Source organism: Mus caroli, chromosome 11 (genome assembly GCF_900094665.2).
Source record: "Mus caroli chromosome 11, CAROLI_EIJ_v1.1, whole genome shotgun sequence".
Taxonomy (NCBI): Eukaryota; Metazoa; Chordata; class Mammalia; order Rodentia; family Muridae; genus Mus; species Mus caroli.
In genome coordinates, this window is record NC_034580.1 from 75258340 (window position 1) to 75277024 (window position 18685).

The 18685-nt window shown below is 50.9% G+C and overlaps 1 protein-coding gene across 2 annotated transcripts in view; it reads left to right on the forward strand.

Annotated features, from left to right (window-relative positions):
• Positions 1-4926: 4926 nt before the first annotated feature.
• Positions 4927-18685, forward strand: part of Rhbdl3 (rhomboid like 3) — a 55150-nt gene continuing 41391 nt past the window's right edge. The window contains exons 1-2 of one of the 2 annotated variants that reach the window (XM_021178181.2): positions 4927-5296; positions 6681-6704. In XM_021178181.2, the coding sequence (XP_021033840.1) occupies positions 5186-5296; positions 6681-6704 (135 nt within the window). In that variant the 5' untranslated portion in view covers positions 4927-5185. The remainder of the gene's footprint in view (positions 5297-6680; positions 6705-18685) is intronic. The other variant, XM_029483049.1, reaches the window with a different exon arrangement.

An 18685-nucleotide genomic window follows, 5' to 3' on the forward strand; every position in this document is an offset into this window, starting at 1 on the left:
TCTTCCAGGAGGCTGGGCTTGTCTCTTTTTCTAACAGTTTGTAATCTCAGCACCTTGGCCAGGGTCTGGCAAATAAGGGACACTCACCACGCGTTAGTTGAAAGGTGCTGTTGAGCGGCTGCCAGCTTAATCCTCCTAAAGTGCTGCTTGGGTTAGAAGCTGACCGCTTCTTCATCCACGGCTGGGCAAGGGCCAGCCTCCCCAGACCGCATTCAAGGACTTTCTCAATGCGGTTCTCCTCGCTGGCTGTATCAACCATACGCTGTGCCCATCCACTAAGCTGTTTTCTGTCAAGGTCTGCCTCTTGCTTTACCACAGCCGTTCCTTCCATGCAGGAACCCTCTACCCTCGATCCCAAAGCTGCCCCGTTCCCAGGTTCATCTCAACAGTACTCTCCGTCAAGTTTGAGCCGTTCTCCCCAGTGCCGTGACTTGGATAATTAAATCCCCCAAAGGTCCATGGATTCAAGGCTTGGTCCCAGCTTGGAGCTTCCCCGGAACTTTAGGCAGGTCAGTAAGTCCTTGGGGCTTGGTCTCTGATGGCAGGAGTCCATTCTTCCTTTCTCGTTCTTCAGGCATTAGGGATGCAGTTTTATGCCACATCAGGCTGCCTTACCACAGCCCCAAAGCAATTGATCGGATCAATCATGGGCCTCCACACATGTGGGCCAGCAAACCTTCCCCACCTGCCTGCTTTCGAAGACAGAGTCACTGTCTCACCAAGCTTTGGCTTGCCTGGAATTTACTACGGAGACCAGGCTGGCCTTAAACTCATAGAAATCCGCCTGCTTCTGACTCTGGGATCAAAGGTGTGTGCGCCACCACACCAGCTAAACTTCTGTTCTTTTTTTTTTTTTTTTGGTTTTTTCGAGACAGGGTTTCTCTGTATAGCCCTGGCTGTCCTGGAACTCACTCTGTAGACCAGGCTGGCCTCGAACTCAGAAATCCGCCTGCCTCTGCCTCCCGAGTGCTGGGATTAAAGGCGTGCGCCACCACGCCCGGCTACTTCTGTTCTTTATGAGGTATTTGTGTCAGATAATTTGTTACACTGGCAGAAAGTTGGCCAACAAACTGAGGACTTTATTTTGTTCTTGGTTATTTTACTTTTTTGTTGGAAACTTCAAAGAGGTCATGGAGCTATGGGTACAGCGTAGTAGTCGAGGACTTGCCTAGAATGCATAAACTCCAGGGCTTGACCATACACACACACACACCACACTACACACACATAAACATGCATACACACATACATGTATACACACACACATATATGTATGTATATATATACACCATATACACATATATACACATATACACACATATACATATACCACACATATACACATGGAGACATATGCATGTGCACACATGTGTGTGCACACACACACAAAGATATAAAGGTCAATGAGACTAGACTCATGCATGGTCTCGACTTATGTGCAGTATGCTCCCAGGACCTCTGGCATGACTGACCATTCTTTCTGTCTTTATCAGAATGTTCCAGTGCTCTGGGTGCCTTGTGTTGGAATGAGACTAAAGCTATTAAAGCTACCAAATAGTCAGATCTTTTTTGGTCTTGTTTTTGAGAGAATTTCTCCGTGTAGCCCTGGTTGACTTAGAACTTACTCTGTAGACCAGGCTAGCCTTGGATTCACAGAGATATGCCTGCCTCTTCCTCCAGAAGGCTGGGATTAAAGGCTTGGACCACCACCACCAGATCATTATCTCTTGAAGGGTTCTAGGCTTGGCTGCAGGCTACAGGTCCCATGTGCTGGGGGATGTGCTCCATAGCTGCAGATTCCCCAGGGGTTAAGAGATGAATCAGGTTGTCTGGTGAAGCAGGGCATTCCTGAGGACACTGGACAGAGGGTAGACTCCAGAATGCAGAGATTGGGTGCTACGGATGCTCTTAATGGTTGCCAAGTCTAAGTAGTCACTTCCTGAAGGGCTGATTCCTAGGGAGAGCCCAGGATCCTTTCCCAGTAGGTTTGGGAGAACAGTGATGACATTGAGCGCCTGCGCCTAGGGCAGGAAACAGCTCTCTGAGGTCCTTCTTCCTTTTGTTCTAACTGCTGATACTCATGCGACCTCTGGACCTTAGGAGGATTGATTTATTTATTATCGTATGTGTGTGGATGTTTTGCCTGTATGTGTGTCTGTGTATCGTGTGTGTGCAGAGCCCATGGAGGCCAGAAGAGGGTGTGAGATCATCTGAGACTGGAGTTGCTTATTTGACTAGGAGTCAAATCTTAGTCACCTGGGAGCGCAGCCAGTGTTGCTGAACCATCTCTCTCCAGACCCTTTTTATTTATATATGAATGAGATGAAGTCTTTTTTTTTTTTTTTTCAAAATTTATTTAATGTGAGTGCTCTGCTGCATATACATCCGCCTGCCTGAAGGGGGCATCATATCTCCCTATAGATGGTTGCTGGGAACTGAACTCAGGCCCTCTGGAAGAACAGCCAGTGAGTGTGCTCTTAACTGCTGAGCCATCTCACCAACCCAGAGATGAAGTCTTACATCCAGGCCTGGTGTGCAAATCTATTATCCCAACTCCTTGGGAGAATGAGATAGGAAGACTCACAAGTTCAAGGCCAACCTTAGCAACTTAATTCGACATAGTCTCAAAATAAAAGTGAAGAGAGAAAAGGAAGAAGAAAGAGAGGGAATATGGGGGTTGTATTGCCCTGGCCTCTAATACAGGACATCATAAGGATTCAAATAATCCCCCTGTTTCAGCCTCCCAAGTGGCTGGGTCTAAAGGCTCCTGCATCAGTCTAGGAGGGATCTTTTCAAGTGTTACTGTCTTCTGTAACAGCATCAGTGTTCTTCTGTGGCTGCCCTTAGGATGGAATCCAAACTCCATTCTCAGGAAACTAGCAGCCCTCTCTCTCATGCCTCCCCTCAGGCTGGACTCTTCTACTGATGAGGGTGTAGTTTAATATCCAACCATGCCAAATCCCTTGCAGTTCCCCTTCCATTCTGCATGCTGTACCCTCTGCCTGAATTGCTGTGTCTCCTGCTACATGGTTATGGAAGTGCTTCCTTTGGGAAGACCTCCTGGATCCACAAGGGCCCCTCCTCTTCCTTTCAGCCTGTAGGACTCCTGAGTTTCTGTGGAACCCAAGATTTGTTGAACATGGCCGTGTGCCCCACCCCACCTCCACATGCACACCGAGATAAACCACTTATAGAGGACAGGGTTTGTCTTTTCGCTCATCCATGTACCCTCAGAGATCTCCCCTAGGGTTTAATAAGAGCTCAACAAATGTTCAGCAATGCGAAGGTAACTTCCCCATGAGGGGGTGACTGAGTTGGATCTGTTGCTAAGAGCTGTCCCTGGGCTAGAGAAGAGAAAGCTTGTGAGGACTAGCTGGAGGGGTTGGGGGGGGGGTCAGTGGATGCTGGACATCTCTGCAGAGTGGCCTTCTCTTCCACGCACCCGTCTCTTTCCAAACCTTCTGCAACCAGGCTTTCAGAACCAGGTCTGTCCCAAAGGTCTGAATGTAACAGAGCCAGCACTGCTCATGTTATGTCAAGCCAACAGTAGCAGGGGTGGTAGAGGCAGGGACCTTGGCCCTCAGGGCCCCAGAAGTTGCTTATCCTCATAGGCTTTTTTATCAGAAAGAATTCAGCCTCTCTTCTGTCCCCTGAAGGCGGTTTTCAAAAAAAATCACACCCCCATGCAGACAGTTTTATTTACAAGGAAATCTTGGCAGGATCTTGACTTGTTAGTAGAGTAGAGATGGGGGAGGGGTGGCAAGAAACAAAAATAGTTGGAATGATCACACTTTCTGAAACCGAGATGAAAATTGGTGTCTGTTGCAAACTCACCTAATTAGGATGGAACTGATTTCCTTCTGGGTTTAAGGGGAGTAGTCAGTGCTGAGCGAGATGGTCACAGGTTGGATCCTGGGATTGCAGGACGTGGTTACATTTGCCTTATGAAAGTGAAGGTGTTAATTGCAACTTCTGATAATAATAATAATCCTTTGGACGTCGAGAGGGGTAATGATGATGCGGAGAGGTTAAAGGGCTTTGGTTCTGTATGTAGGCTGCCGGAGCAGGGGTGGGGGTGTGTGGGTGTGTGGGGAGTGTGGGAGGGGGAGGGGAGGCTGAACCAGGACTGAGCCCCTGAGCCTCCCTTGAGGAGCATCTACCCCAGCCAGGGCACTGGCACAAATTATAGTTAGGTGGGAAGATCGCTTTTCCCACAGGTACTCTGTCTTCCATTTTTCTTCTTTAAACATCCTTTAGTGCTTTGCTAACTTCATTCCTGGTTTTTAGTTTTAGTTTTTTGTTTTTGTTCCCCACCACCCCCACCCTCGGCCAGCTTTCCCCCCCCCATCCCTCCCGGCACCCCACCCCTCCGCTCCTGTCTGGAAGGGCACTTTCCTGGATTTAACATGGTCAAGAAACCTGAAGATAGCATACAGCTCTAGATGGAGAGGTAGGGCAAAGGTTAGGATTTAGGGTCCCAGACCACCTGACCTTTCTCTCGTCTCTAGGCTTCCCCAGACCTCCCAGAATCCAAGACCACAGCGAACAGACAGAGGTCTTAAGGGTGACTGGTGGAATCCAATTTTCACATCTCACTCTCAATTCAGTCCTATTTAACCCTGACATGGCCAACTTCGTGAGAACCTCGCTTCTGCCTCCGTCACACAATCTGCTGCTTCCAAGTGATGGTTAACCCGGTGCTGAGCTGAGCAGGCTGAGGGCAACGCAGTCCCCATCCCCGGGCGGGAGGAGCGGCGGCTTGTCGCTCGCCTCCCGGCAGCCAGCCCTCCTTCTTTCCCTCCCTCCCTCCCCGCGGGCGGCCTGGGGGGGCGGGGGCCCCGCGAGCGGCCCCGCCCCCGCCGCGCGCCACCCCGGAGGAGTCCGTGGGGAGGAGGAGGCTCGCGCGCAGAGCGGGGGCCGCGCGGAGCGGGAAGGAGCGCGGGGAGCGGTAGGGCCCGGCTGGCCCAAGGGCGCCCTGCCTCGGGCCCGCGACAGAGGCCAAGAAGTTTGGCGGCTAGGGGCCCAGCGCCCCGGGTCGCGGGGGCCGCACTGAGGGCGCTGGGGAGAGCAGAACCATGGGAGCGAGCGCGGAGGCGGCGAGGGGCGCAGCTAGCTCCTGGAGCGGCACGGCCGCGGCGGCGCAAAGTTAGCCCGGCGCCCTGGGACGAGCGCCGCAGTCTGGGCCATGGGCGAGCACCCCAGTCCCGGCCCCGCAGTGGCCGCCTGCGCGGAGGCTGAGCGCATCGAGGAGCTGGAGCCCGAGGCCGAGGAGCGACTGCCCGCCGCGCCAGAAGACGTGAGTGCCCCCTCCTGTGCCCCTCAAACTTTCTGGGGGGCGCCACGCGGGGAGACGCCACTGCCTCAGCTCCCTACCCCGCAGATAACTTAGAGGCTTCAAGGTTATGTCACCGGAGCGTCCCGGATGAGTCGGGGGTCCCCGAGCGTAGGAGAGATAGGTCTCCCCCAAATGCAAGCGCGCGCACCCCACCCCGCTCGGGTTCCCGCGGCTTCACTGCGGGACACAGCCCGGGTCACTGCGCCGGGAACCTGTCGGCTGCCGAGCCCCCTCCCCGCGGCTGGTGCAGTGCCCGGGACACGGCGTTTTCCTGCAGAGGCGGCCGCGTCACCGTAGTGACTCCCCCTCCCCTCCCCTCAGCGACCTGCGGACTCTGCAAGCCCGGGGAAGGAACCGGCGCCGCAGATGCCCAGTCTCTGATCAGCGCAGACCGCTCTGGAGACCCCTTCTCGGCTGCCAGATTAGCTCCCGCCGGCGTCAGTCGGGTCGCGACACTGATTGAAATTCAAACTGATCTCAGTCCCTGAACCCAGCCAGAGCTAGCTGGGACGAAATGCTCCCAGCAGGGGGCTCAGGAGTCCCTGACCACGTCGGTGCCAGGAACGGTCCCCTGGGGCAGGGTAGGGAGGGGCTACTCCAGAGGGCTTTCCTGCCATCTGCCGCTTAGATCTCTTGTCTGCTGTCCTGGGAGGCGAGGCAGGATCTGGAAAGCCCCGGGTCCTTGAGTTGATGAAACTACTCCCTCTCGGCACCCTGCCTCGGACCTGTCCCTCCTTCAGAGTAAAATTAAGCCAGAAACCCCAGCCTTCGAAACCACAGCCAGCAAATCTGAATGGGCCGGGAGTCTAACATCTCTCGGGTTTGCGTAACTAAACCTGTCACTTTGTCCTGGCCCTAACTCCTGAGAGAGTCTTCTGTATTCAGTACTTGCACTCAGTCTTGGAAGCGTATTGGGGAGCACACACACACACACACACACACACACACACACAGAGTGCTCAAGCAGGGGCGAGTCTCCTGAGCAGAGTACCCTCCAACAGACAGGGTACTCCGGGAGTAGATGTGGACGTGACCTTTCCGTAGCAGAAGTTATCAGAAACCCGGAGACACGGTTGGGAATCGTCCTTGTTCTCATTCCAGCATCTGACTGTGTCCCCCCCCCCCAAAAAAAAAACCACCCCATTTCCACTCCGTACTGTGCGAGTTCTGCCTTCGCTCACACGGGGACTTTTCATGTTTCTTCTGGTGGGCCCCTGAACCTGATTCTGACTGCTGGGCAACAGCTGGGAGGTGATGTCAGAAACCTCAGGGGTCTACAGAAACCTTGGTGACAAGTGCCTTTCTTTCTCTTCTTCCTCTCCCGCATGGCCTCCCTGTCTACCAGCACTGGAAAGTCCTGTTTGAAAAGGTATGTGAGCAGTTAAATACCTTTCTTCTTCCCAGCCCTGCCTGAAACCGGTCTCAGTCTCCCTGCCTGACTGCGTGGGCTTTCCTAGCTCGGTGCTCCGGAGATGGTGACGTGCTATGGAGGCGTGGCTTAATACATCTAGGGCGGAGCCACACCGTGCTCTGGGTTATCCAGAGACAGCAGTAGGCTCCCTAGAGAGAAATCTTTCATCCCTACAAATTCTTCTTGCACCATGGCTGGGCTTAGGCCACCCAGAGATTGGACAACTTGTATTAAAGTTTTCGCTATGCAAGAGGAGAGAATTGCAGTGGGAGGCTGGGGGAGGTGGGGGGAGGGGCATAAAAACCATTTGGCTCCTTTTCTGCTCCTAATATAAAAAATGCTTTGCCCCAGTAACATAAAATCTCTGTCTTCCTTGGGGAGGAGGGTCTACTCACAAAATGGGCTCTTCCGAAGGCTGATCTTGTGTCTCGTCCTGCAGTGGGGATGGGACAGTGCTGGACAGTTACAAATGAGAAGTAGGATGTGGTCATTTGCAGCGCCTGGAGGATAGGGGTGAGGAGTGGGTGAGGTTAGAAATGCCAAGTGTTGGGTTTGAATCTGGAGATGCGCATTTGGCCTTCAGCAGGGAAGTAGTTCTTTTCTGCTTGGTACTTGGGTTCTGCTAGATCGCCTCTCCATGCTTGAATATAGTCCAGGAGAAGAGACAGGAAGGTACCAGTGTTGGTGGATTCTGAACACTTAAGTCACAAGCCAGAGTAGCTGTGACATGAAGTTGTGCAACTTTAAGAGATGTTTAAGCCAGGCATGCTGGCACACATCTGCAGTGCCTGCATTTGGGAGCTAAATTAAGCAGGACAGTCAGGAACTCCAGGCCATCCTTGGCTATCCTTGCCTTTGAGGCTAGCCTGGGATAGTGAATGGGGGTGGGAGGGGGGCGCAGTTGAAAAGGCATCTTGATCAAGACCTTTGTTTTAGGTGGAAACGTTTTCAAGTGTGTATGTGTTGTTGGTCCCCCCCCCCCTTTGGTTTTCCGAGACAGGGTTTCTCTGTGTAGCCCTGGCTGTCCTGGCACTCACACTGTAGACCAGGCTGGCCTTGAATTCAGAAATCCACCTGCCTCTGCCTCCCGAGTGCTGGGATTAGAGGCGTATGCTACCACTGCCCGACTTGCTTGTGTTTTAATGTGTATGGGTGTTTTGATTGTGCACAATATTGGAGCAGTGCCTTCAGAGGCCAGAAGAGGGCATCAGATCCCTGAGACTGGAGTTACTGGTGGTTGTGAGCTGCCTTGGGGGTACTGGAAACAGAACCTGGATCCTCTAGAAGAGCAGACATTTCTTTTAATCAGTAAACCATGTCTCCAGCCCCCTCCCATCCTTTAAAGCAAGGTTGTTGTAGGACCCAGGTGATACTTAGATGCTGTAGTAGTGGGAGAGGTGATGTGGGATAAGACAAGCAGCTCCTGTGACCAGCTTTCCAGTCAGTATAGAGAGAGAAAAGATCTCTTTTGGCTTGTGGTTTTGGATATTCTTAGTGGGGCAGGGTTCAAGACAGGAGACAGGGTTTCTCTGTGTAGCCCTGGCTGTCTTGGAACTCACTTTGTAGACCAGGCTGGCCTCAAACTCAGATCTACCTACCTTTATTTCCCCAGTGCTGGGATTAAAGGCACTCGCCACTGCCCAGATGGTTTTAGATATTCTAACCTATCATTGGATGCCCCTCCCCCAGCAAAGAAGCAAACCAAAGCAGAGCCTTAAGCCTCATGACTATGGGGCAAAGAGAGGGAAGAGACTGGAACCCCATGGCCCCCTTCCAGACATCCACAGTCACCTAAAGGCTTCTTATCAGACCCAAACTCACATTTCTCCCACTTCCCAATAGCTCCAAGTTAGGGATCAACCTTTAACACGTGTCCCTTTGAAGGTGACAATGAGGTTGGAAAGGAGATACAGTTTTAGGAAAATAGGAAGATATCAATAGATCCAATTAGCTGAGGGGAACCGCATCCCCAAATGAGATTCTAAACTTGAGGGGAGAAGAAAAGGTTGAGTTGGGGGTTGGCAAAAAAGACAGCAGCTTTGGTTACACACAAGTTTAATGTGGGGACCCGGCCAAACGCACTTGCCCCATAGGACTGAACATGTGGGCTCATGGGGAAAGAGCCTGGGTGAGGATCTTAGGGGATGTCATCCTTGATGCCTGGCTCCCATCCTGAGGGCCACCTACTCTCCGTCTGGTGCCTAGGAATCCCAGCTGCCGGGCTGACACCTCGAGGCAGGAGGGACCCATGGTCTGCCACCGTGACTCTTGTTACCAGGCTGCCAGCCCTTCGCACCTCCTGCCAGATTTAGAATAAGAAGCTTAGAACAGAGTGTGCCGTGTTTGTGTTTCCCTTCCTCGGTGCCTGCCTTCACATTTCCTTCGCCGGTTTCTGTGTGTGTGTGTGTGTGTGTGTGATTACATCTTTAAAAACAAACCATTTGGGTGAATGGAGGAGGACTTCCAGTGGGAAACACAAGCAGCTGAAGGGCAGCTCCAAGCGGAGGCTGTGTGCCAGCCGCCAGCCGCAATATCCAACTGGAGGCGAGTCTTGGGCATTCCATGGAGAGGCCCACACAGAGATCATCCCAGGCTGGGGAATGCAGCTCAGTGGGAGAGCGCTCGCCCAGCAAGGGCGCACAAGGCCCTGGGCTAAGTTCTCAGCATTGAAGAAATAGAAATAAATAAAAAAATAAAAGAGAAACCCATCAATCACTCTGACAGGCAAAATGAGTTCTAGGAAAGCAGCCACCAGGTCACACTCTGGACCATTTTTTTTTTCTCTTAAAGAAAGGTCTGTCTGATTTGTTTCTTTACTTAAGATTTATTTTATTTTAATACACATGGTTGCTTTGCCTGCATGTCTGTGTGCAGTGCCCATAGAGTCCAGAAGAGGGTGTTGGATCCCCTGGAACTGGAGTTACAGACAATTTGAGCTGCTGTGTGGGTGCTGGGAGTTGGACCCAGGTCCTCTATAAGAGCAGCCAGTTCTCTTAACAGCTGGTGAATCATGGGAAAGGAAGCTTGGCTGGAGATGGCAGGTAGGCTTGTCAGGTGGACAACCCTGATAGGCTAAACTAGGTAGTAAGTTAGTGAGATGTGACGCCTGTCACAGCCCATGTGATCCATGAATTCATCTTTCAAAGGTTGTCAGTGGAGATGCTAGGGTCAGAGTCTGGACCGTGACAACCCTAGCAAGCTAGACTTGACCATGCATCCTCTTTAGGTCAATTAAGCAGACACAATACAAAAGCAGAGAAGGGGATTTGTTCAATGTGGCTACCGTGGGAAGAGCAGTAAAGAGATCTAGTGACCCCCAGAGTCCATCTTCTGTGCAGACATGGCATTTGGGCTTCAGAGTTAACAGCGCAAGAACTACTCACAGCTAAGGCATCGTGGTTGAGGTGTGTGTGGCCCCTGCTTCTGCACCATCTTTGTCCCACTGTAGTCTCCCCAACAAGTGCTCTGACTAGCTGTGAGAACTGTCTTCCTCGCTGTTCTGTTGCTGTGAAGAGACACCAGGGCCACAGCAACTCTTATGAAGGAAAGCATTTGACTGGGGCTGGCTCACAGTTTCAGAGGGTCTGTCCATTAGTTGTCATGTGAGAAGCATGTGCCACATGCTGGCAGACTTGATGCTGGAACGGTGGCTGAGAGTTCCAGATGTGGATCCACAGGCAGGAGGAAGAGAGATGCTAGACCTGGCTTGAGCATTTGAAGCCCTAAAGCCCATCCCCCAGTTACACACTTCCTCCAGTAAGGTCACATCTCCTAATAGTGCCACTCCCTGGTGACCAAGCATTCAAATCTATGAGCCTATAGGGTCATTTTCATTCAAACCACTATTTTGTAAGTTCCCTATCTTGCTGGCATCGGGCTTCAGCTTTTTCCTTCTCCCAGTGAGACTCCTGGGGGAAATTCCAGTTTATTGGGAACTGACCTAGTTAGAGTTACTATTGCTGTGATGAAACACCGTGACCCAACATAACTTGGGGAGGAAAGGGTTTATTTGGCTTACACGTCCATATCGCTGTTCATCATTGTAGGAAGTCAGGACAGGCGGAAACCTGGAGGCAGGAGCTGATGTAGAGACCACCGAGGGGTGCAGGCTTGCTCTCTCTAGCTTGCTCAGCCTGCTTTCTTTCTTTCTTTCTTTCTTTTTTTTTTTTTTTCGAGACAAGGTTTCTCTGTGTAGCCCTGGCTGTCCTGGAACTCACTCTGTAGACCAGGCTGTCCTGAGATCCACCTGCCTCTGCCTCCCGAGTGCTGGGANTAAAGGCGTGCGCCACTACGCCGGGCTTCAGCCTGCTTTCTTATAGAACCCAGGACCACATGCCCATAGGTGGCCCCACCTGCAATGGGCTGGGCCCTCCCCCATCAATCATGAATTAAGAAAGTCCCCTATAGGCTTGCCCACAGCCCAGTCTTATGGAGACATTTTCTCAATTGAGGCTCCCTCCTCTCTGATGACTCTAGCTTGTGTCAAGTTGACATCAAACCAGCCAGCACAGGAATGATTGTTTCGGTAGATATCCAAAGGGAAGGGTACAGAGTTCTTTTTAGAATAGCTTCATGCCTGCTAGGATAGTTACAGAGGAATTGGAACCTGGAGCCACCGGGGCAGGACGTGCCTTCTTTCCCATTCCTGGGTCATGGGGACACCAGTGGTCCTCTGTCTCCAGGGTGTTGGAGGTGGAATTAGCTCTGCTCTTCATGCCCTGTGGTTCTTTAATATGCAGGGAAGCCTTGACCAGCGTGAAGCTAACTAACCCCCAAGGGTGAGAAGTCACCATGTTAGCCTTGGCAGTTAGTGGCTACCCTTCAAGTAAATGGCCAGATGCCTTCTGGGATTGGTGGTGAGGAGATCAGGTGACCCTGCTCTTTTGGAAGCTTCTCTGTCCCCACTGTCCTGGCTTTTGTCTGGTGTGCTCACAGTGATATAGCAGGATTCATTCTGCCACTCCTGCCTCACACAAAAATCACCAAAGGGAGGAAGCTGGCAGGCTGTTAGCTGTGTTCTGCACGTCCTGGTGTGTGTTCATTTTCTACTTGGACCTCCCTGTAAGGGAATTGTCTTTTTATTTTAGAGGCCGATCTTGATGGTTTTTCCTAAATATTTAAATAGGTTTTTAAGTTATCAGGCCAGTGAGATGGCTCAGCTGGAAAAGGCACTGGTGTTCAAGACTAAGGTCCTGAGTTCAAATCTTAGGACCCATGTTGTAAAAAGGAGTGAAGTGACTGCCAACACTGTCCTCTGACTGCCAAGTGTGCACTGTGTGCGCATGCCCTCTCACAAAGGATAAATGTAATCTAGTTAGCGTAGGTCTAGGGGTATAGTTAGAGGCCAAGTGTGACATGACCTGTGTGAAACCTTGGGGTCAATCCCTTGTGTTGCAAACAAACAATATGGCAGTAATAGTAATAACTGTAAGAACTAGGTGTTGTTATAATGCAAATTCATGGCAAAAATACGGTACTGTTTATTGCTAAATCCTTTAATCATTTCCGTCATGATTCCCTCTAGAGTTCTGATCTGAGGCAGTTTCTATCTCTTTCCAGGTCTCTTAATCCACTCTTCCATTTTCTACTGGTGTTACAGAGAGATGCTTGTACGATGCTGTGTGGGTACTGAGACTTGAACTTGGGTCCTCTAGAAGAGCTGCGAGCACTTTCAACCACTGACTCATCTCTCCAGCCCCCAAAGCCACTTTATTTTTAAAAGTTGAATTTAAAACTTTAGATTTATATATTTATTTATCTGTGGATGGCACACACACACCACACTATACTTGTGGAGGTCAGAGGACATCTTGTAGGAATTGCTTTTCTGTTCTGTGGGTCCTATGGATTGAACTCAGCTCTCAGGAGTAGCAGCAAGTGCCTTTACCTACTGAGTTAATTACTTCCTAGGTCCCCCCCAACCACTCTGAGCCCAGAGGAACTTTCTGCTTTCTCTTCTGGTGTTTTGTGAGCCTGTGGGTCTTCTCTAGCCCTGACTCAATCCCTTGCCTCATTTGTAGTTTCCCTGCAAACTGGCTGGCGGTGTGGGGGTGGTCATGGTGTATCTGTGGCTGAAAGGAAGCTCTGAGGAGATGATACTGCTGAGTGGATTATGGGTGAGCCACAGAGAAAAATGCCTTCCCGGGAGACAGCCACACTGGCCATGGCCCCGGAACACACGATTAACTAACAGAGCAGGGCTCCCAGAGAACAACAAAGCTGTGGCTTAACTGGGGCCCACCTGGGCTCTGTGTCTCAGCCCCTTATCAAGTCACCTCCAGGACCACATACCTACCAGTGCTCCTACTCAGGTGACCTGGGAGATCAGGAGTCTTATTAACTCTTTGATCCCTGACCATTCATAAAAATGCACTATGATAGAAGTTGAACAAAGGAACCAAGAGCGCCTAGCTCACACACTGTCTGGTGTTTAACAGGCCCTTAGAAGTTTTTGTTTGTTTGTTTGTTTTTAAATATTTATTTGTTTTTGTTTGTTTCATGTATGTGAGTACACTGTCACTGTCTTCAGACAGAAGAGGGCATTGGATCCTCATTACAGATGGTTGTGAGCCACTATGTGGTTGCTGGGATTTGAACTCAGGACCTCTGGAAGAGCAGTCAGTGTTCTTACCAACTGAGTGAACTACTGAGCCATCTCTCCAGCCCTAGAAGTTTGAATGAATGACAGCTCAACCTAGAGTTCCACAGGCTAGACAGATGGCTCATATGTTATAAATCTTTTTTTGTTTGTTTTTGTTTTGTTTTGTTTTGTTTTGTTTTTTGAGACAGGGTTTCTCTGTGTAGCCCTGGCTATCCTGGAACTCACTTTGTAGACCAGGCTGGCCTTGAACTCAGAAATCTGCCTGCCTCTGCCTCCCATGTGCTGGGATTAAAGGCGTGTACCACCACCGCCCGGCTATTTGTTATAAACACAAACAGAACTATAGCTCTGTGTGCATCGTTTGGGGCTAAGGTATCCTCTCCAGGAGCCCCTAACCACGGGGCTCCATAACCATGGCTCACTCTCATTGTGCAGCTCCTGCCCCGACAGGGCCATAGGTTTACTGGATAGTCAATGGAAGTGTCTGGTCCAGTCTTCTCATTCTGCAAGTTAGGAAAGAAGGTCACGTGATGTGATGGCCCCCGAGCTTCTGTGTGCTTACCAGCACACTCCTTTGCTAACTTGGTACCCTGCATGATGGTGGAGACAGGTGGGGAAAGGACACCCCACCAGCCTGGCAGCAGTGGGAAGGGCAGGCATCCTCCCCAAGCCATAGAATTTCCATGGAAACCATAGCTGACCCAGCTTTGTTGGGAGGAAGGGTGAGTGTGCATAGCTCTCGGCATAGATGGTAGAAGCGACAGGTAAATACTGTATGTTGCTGGCATGTAAAGAAGCGAGTCCTGGGCTGGTGAGATGGCTCAGTGGGTAAGAGCACCCGACTGCTCTTCCGAAGGTCCAGAGTTCAAATCCCAGCAACCACATGGTGGCTCACAACCATCCGTAACGAGATCTGGTGCCCTCTTCTGGGGTGTCTGAAGACAGCTACAGTGTACTTACATATAATAAATAATAAATAAATCTTAAAAAAAAAAAAAGAAGCGATTCCTGCTTCCCAGATGGGCATGGATATGTAATGGATCCGGGACTTGAATCTAAGTATCCAGAGTCCTAGTCCAGCCAGGCTGCTGCTTTCGTACACTCCCTGCTGAACTTTCCAGAAAGAGTCTTTCGACAGGGCTGTCTGGTGCATGTCAATGCCCAAGCACTCTCTGCTCACCTGGCTTGTCTGCTCAGGGTGAAAAGTGACGGGCCAGGACAAGGTGTCCAGCCACCAGGGGGTGGGCCAGGCCTCCTCTCTTCTTCCCTTTTCTTACTGGACCTTCCATTGGTGACATAGTGACACCAGGCCCAGGGTACTGTCTCACATTGCAGGAATGGAGTCAGTGTGCCTTGAACTGTAAATAGACAAAACCCCAAACCCCTTTAGGGGATTTTCGTTTAAAAGTGTGTCTTTACATGCCCTATCTCAACTCCCTTTGAGATAAGGTCTTACTCTATCACCCCTGCTTAATCCTGCTTCAACCTCCTGACTGCCCAGAGTACAGGAATGTGCCAGGCCCCTCCCCACCTCCAGACTTTTCTGAGGCAAGCTGAGGTCTATGTTGGTAAAATTCCTTTGATGGAGCACACACAATGTCTGGTATGTGCGTGTCTGTCATCTCTTCTCTTCTTCTCAGTAAATACATGAGGGAGGCTGTGGTGTTCTTTTTTTGTGGTGGTGGCTTTTCATAGCCCTGGCTGTCCTGGACTTGCTTTGCAGACCAGGCTGGCCTCAAACTCACAGGTCCACCTGCCTCTGTCTCCCAAGTGCTGGGACTAAAGATGTGCGCCACCACACCTGGCTCCATGTCCTCTTTATAGAGGAGGAAACTAAGAATGGAGGAGACGGGCTTCCCCAGAGATACGGAAAGAATTGGGAGCTCTGCAGTGGATCTGCTTGTCTGCAGGGCTCTGGGTGGCTTCCACAGTAGGACACGAGGTAGAGCGACTGTTCAGGGCGTCTTCATTCCTTCTGCCTGCCCCTGCTCTGCCTCCATCCTCCATCCTTCTCCTGGACTGCTCAGTTTTCTCTGTTTTGCGGACTCGATGGATTCTGGGGGTTTCTAAGAAAGGTATCAGGGAGCAAGGATTAAAAAGAGGAGACACAGACAGATGTCAGATCCGTTCCTGACCTCACCTCCGACACCCTGACTGCTGCTCCCTGGACAGTTCTGGGTTATGGCTATGACTCGAGCTTTGGTTCCTGGGCAGTCCTGATAAGCTGGGCCAGATGAGTCAGTTCAGGTACTACATCTATTCCTGATTCCCAGGGCACAGCTGCCATTGCCCTCTCAGAGCCTGGGACATGGCCAAGCAAGAGGAGGCTGTCCATGGGGTCTTCTGGGATAGGCGCTCAAGTGGAGAGGGCTGGCGTCTGGTAGAAGGAGACTGCTCTCATCCACCAAGGCTCACCAGTTTCCCACATTTTGGGACAGGCCAGTCTTTTCCAGCTGCTGCTGGCAGAGCAGATGGTTTTCTGGAGATGCTGTTTGTCCAGCCACTCAGCCAGCCTGGATTCAGGTCAGGGTGCCTGTTCTGCCTCCCTGACCAGCCTGCTATCCGCAGCTATTGAGCTTTGGCTCTGAGACCCCATGAAGGGAGCGGAAGGGTGTTCAGGAGCCTGGCATCAGGACTGGTGCCTGGTGAGGCCTGAGCTGCCTCCCCTGGCCACCTGCAGTGGCAACGGAAAGAGGGGTGCACACTGGGACCTCCCTCATGGCTCCAGATGGGGAGGCTGTAGGGCAAGAAGGGGTCAGAACTTGGTGTCAGCACTAGTTCTCATCCTCTCTGACTGAAGCTTGAGGTCTGGGGAAACCTATTCCTTGCTTATCTTGGGGCAGGTCTGAAGATGCCTGGACTCACATGGAGAGCCTCAGTCAGGCACATATCTGAAGGCTTGCTTCAGTTTCTCTATCTGTTAAATGGGACTAGTCACACTTAATTGTGTTCTGAAAGTCGGTGTTTTGAAGAATTAGCGGGGAAAGGTCATGGGAAGGACAAGGGGTGGGCTCTCTCTCTCTCTCTCTCTCTCTCTCTCTCTCTGTGGTTAGATTAACATCCTCATTTGCAAGGAAAAAGTGGAAAAGAAAGCCCCCACTCTCCCATCACTGGCCTCCTGACCTCACCAGCTGCAGCTTGGACTTTTTAATTTATGGGGCTGTAAATATCCATGAATGGGCCAGAGTTCCCAGTGGGCTGTGGCATGCTGGGTAGGGACAGCTTGGCTGAGCCAGAAGCTCCCGGGAAGTCTCATTAATTTGCTCTGTTTAGAGGCTTGGGAATGAAATAAGGAGCTGACAGATGGGGCTACCCCACCCATAAGAGGGCAGCTGCATGCACCTTACCCTGTCCCAGCACACATGCCTTGTGGTCATTTCCTTTTGGACAGACGGGAGACAGTTGCAGATAAAGATGAGAACTTACCCAGATCCCAGGTTCTGGAGCTGAGCGGTCTTAATGGGATGGCAGCTAGGCTTGTCAGCTCCACATGCTGCCTTTGGGATCATTTTGTGTACTTGAACCTTTTGTTCATGAGTTTCTATAGATGTAAGAGGAAAGGTCTTCCCAGGAGTGAGAATTCCAGGCCTGGGAGCAGGAACCCGGACTGGAGGTTGTATGTAAATGCAGCCTGTGCAAGTCACAAATGCATAATAGATAGAAACTAGATGTGTTCCCACCTCCTGTCCTGCTTTGAGAACGCAGGGGACATTCTGAAGCCTGGGGCAGCTTCCCGGCTCACACGGAAAGGTAGGCCGCTGTCCTGGGTGCTGAGCAGGCAAACCCTTTGCTCTGGCGTGGTTTGTTCCCAGAGAGCTCAGCTCTGTGGCCCCATTAGGCCAATCACTGATTTCTCAGGCTCTCTTGGTACCTGGTATCCCCAGTTAACCTTCTGTGGGACTGGATCCCACAGAATTCTAGTTTTGCTGCTTCTGGTATCAGCTGCCTGATACTAGCCGCCTGTGATGCTTAAGAACTGGAGGCAGAGGGCTGGGTGCTCAGCCCTGACAATGGGGCCTGGGTTTCATGAAGAGGAACATGACTGTACTGTGGAGTTGTGATTGTTCCTAAAGGTTCTACACAGTGTTATGGTCAAAAAAAAAAAATGCTGTGGTCAAATAAGGCCAAGTTAGACAAATGGAAAGCTGAACCTGATCAGACTTCTCTACTGTTGGGCCTGGCAGAGCCCTTTCTGTGGGCATTTGCTTCATGCTTTCCACGAGGACTTGCTAACTGGGGGAAAGAGGGTGTTTTTGTGTTTTTTGTTTGTTTGTTTGTTTAGATTTCCACCTGCACCTCTGTCTACCCACAGCCTTCCATAGCCTTCCAGGAAGTCCCACCGAACTCTCACAGACCACTTTGGGTTCAGAGCTTCATGAAACAAACATTGGGAAGATCCAATGTCATGAGTTATATTCTGTACAATGGAGGAAAGCAAGGGAGGGCAAGGCTGGGGTCAGTGAGCCCCATGGAGGAACCTGAAATTATTTCTATCTAGACCATTTGCTCACTCTTTAACTGTGAGATAGTCTCTCTTAGTATTTTTACTCTCTTCTTGTTTCCCCAACCATATAATAGGGTGATGCCTCAGCCACAGTAGATCCTTAGCAGGCATATGAGATGTATATATGTATATATGTATGTATGTATGTATGGATGGATGGATGGATGGGTGGGTGGCTAGGGGAGACTGGCCAATTTTTTAGAACTCTTTAGCCACAGTATCCTAGTGATTGAAGGGAGCCCAAGCTCTTTGTTCTGCCTCAGTAGGAATATATCTAAGCAAATTACCATCTGTTCAAACTTGAGTAGCTTGGCCCCTGGTGCCCTGGCTTCCCACCCCACCCCCACCCTGAGAAGGGGCTTTTATAATAGTAAGTACCTTGCAGATGCTTGTGAGGTCTAACTGGAAGGAGGGGAAGACCATGGAATTTTCCAGCCAAGTTGGGACACTGTAGAGTAAAAGAGGAAGAGTCGTGTTTGGTGTGAAGCAGTGTGGCCCAAAGAGCGACCAATGTGGATGGCGACCTGAGGGTTCTGTGAAGTTGGTACCTGGTACATAGCAAAGGCCTCCCCACACATCAGCTCGGTGGATCATGTTGTTCGACTGAGAAGGAGACAGGAAGTCAGCACATAAACAGGTTCAGAGTGGAGCTGTGTGGCCCAAGGAGGGGGCTTCCATTGTCCCCTCCCTACTGCCTCAGAGGCCTCAGCCTCAAAGCATTCTGCAGTGCCTTTGCCCTTGGCCAGCCTCTGAGACACTTTCCAGACACTTGGGGGTTTTATTCTTGTTTTGACTTGTGTGTGCTTGTGTTCAAGTGTGTGTGTGTGTGTGTGT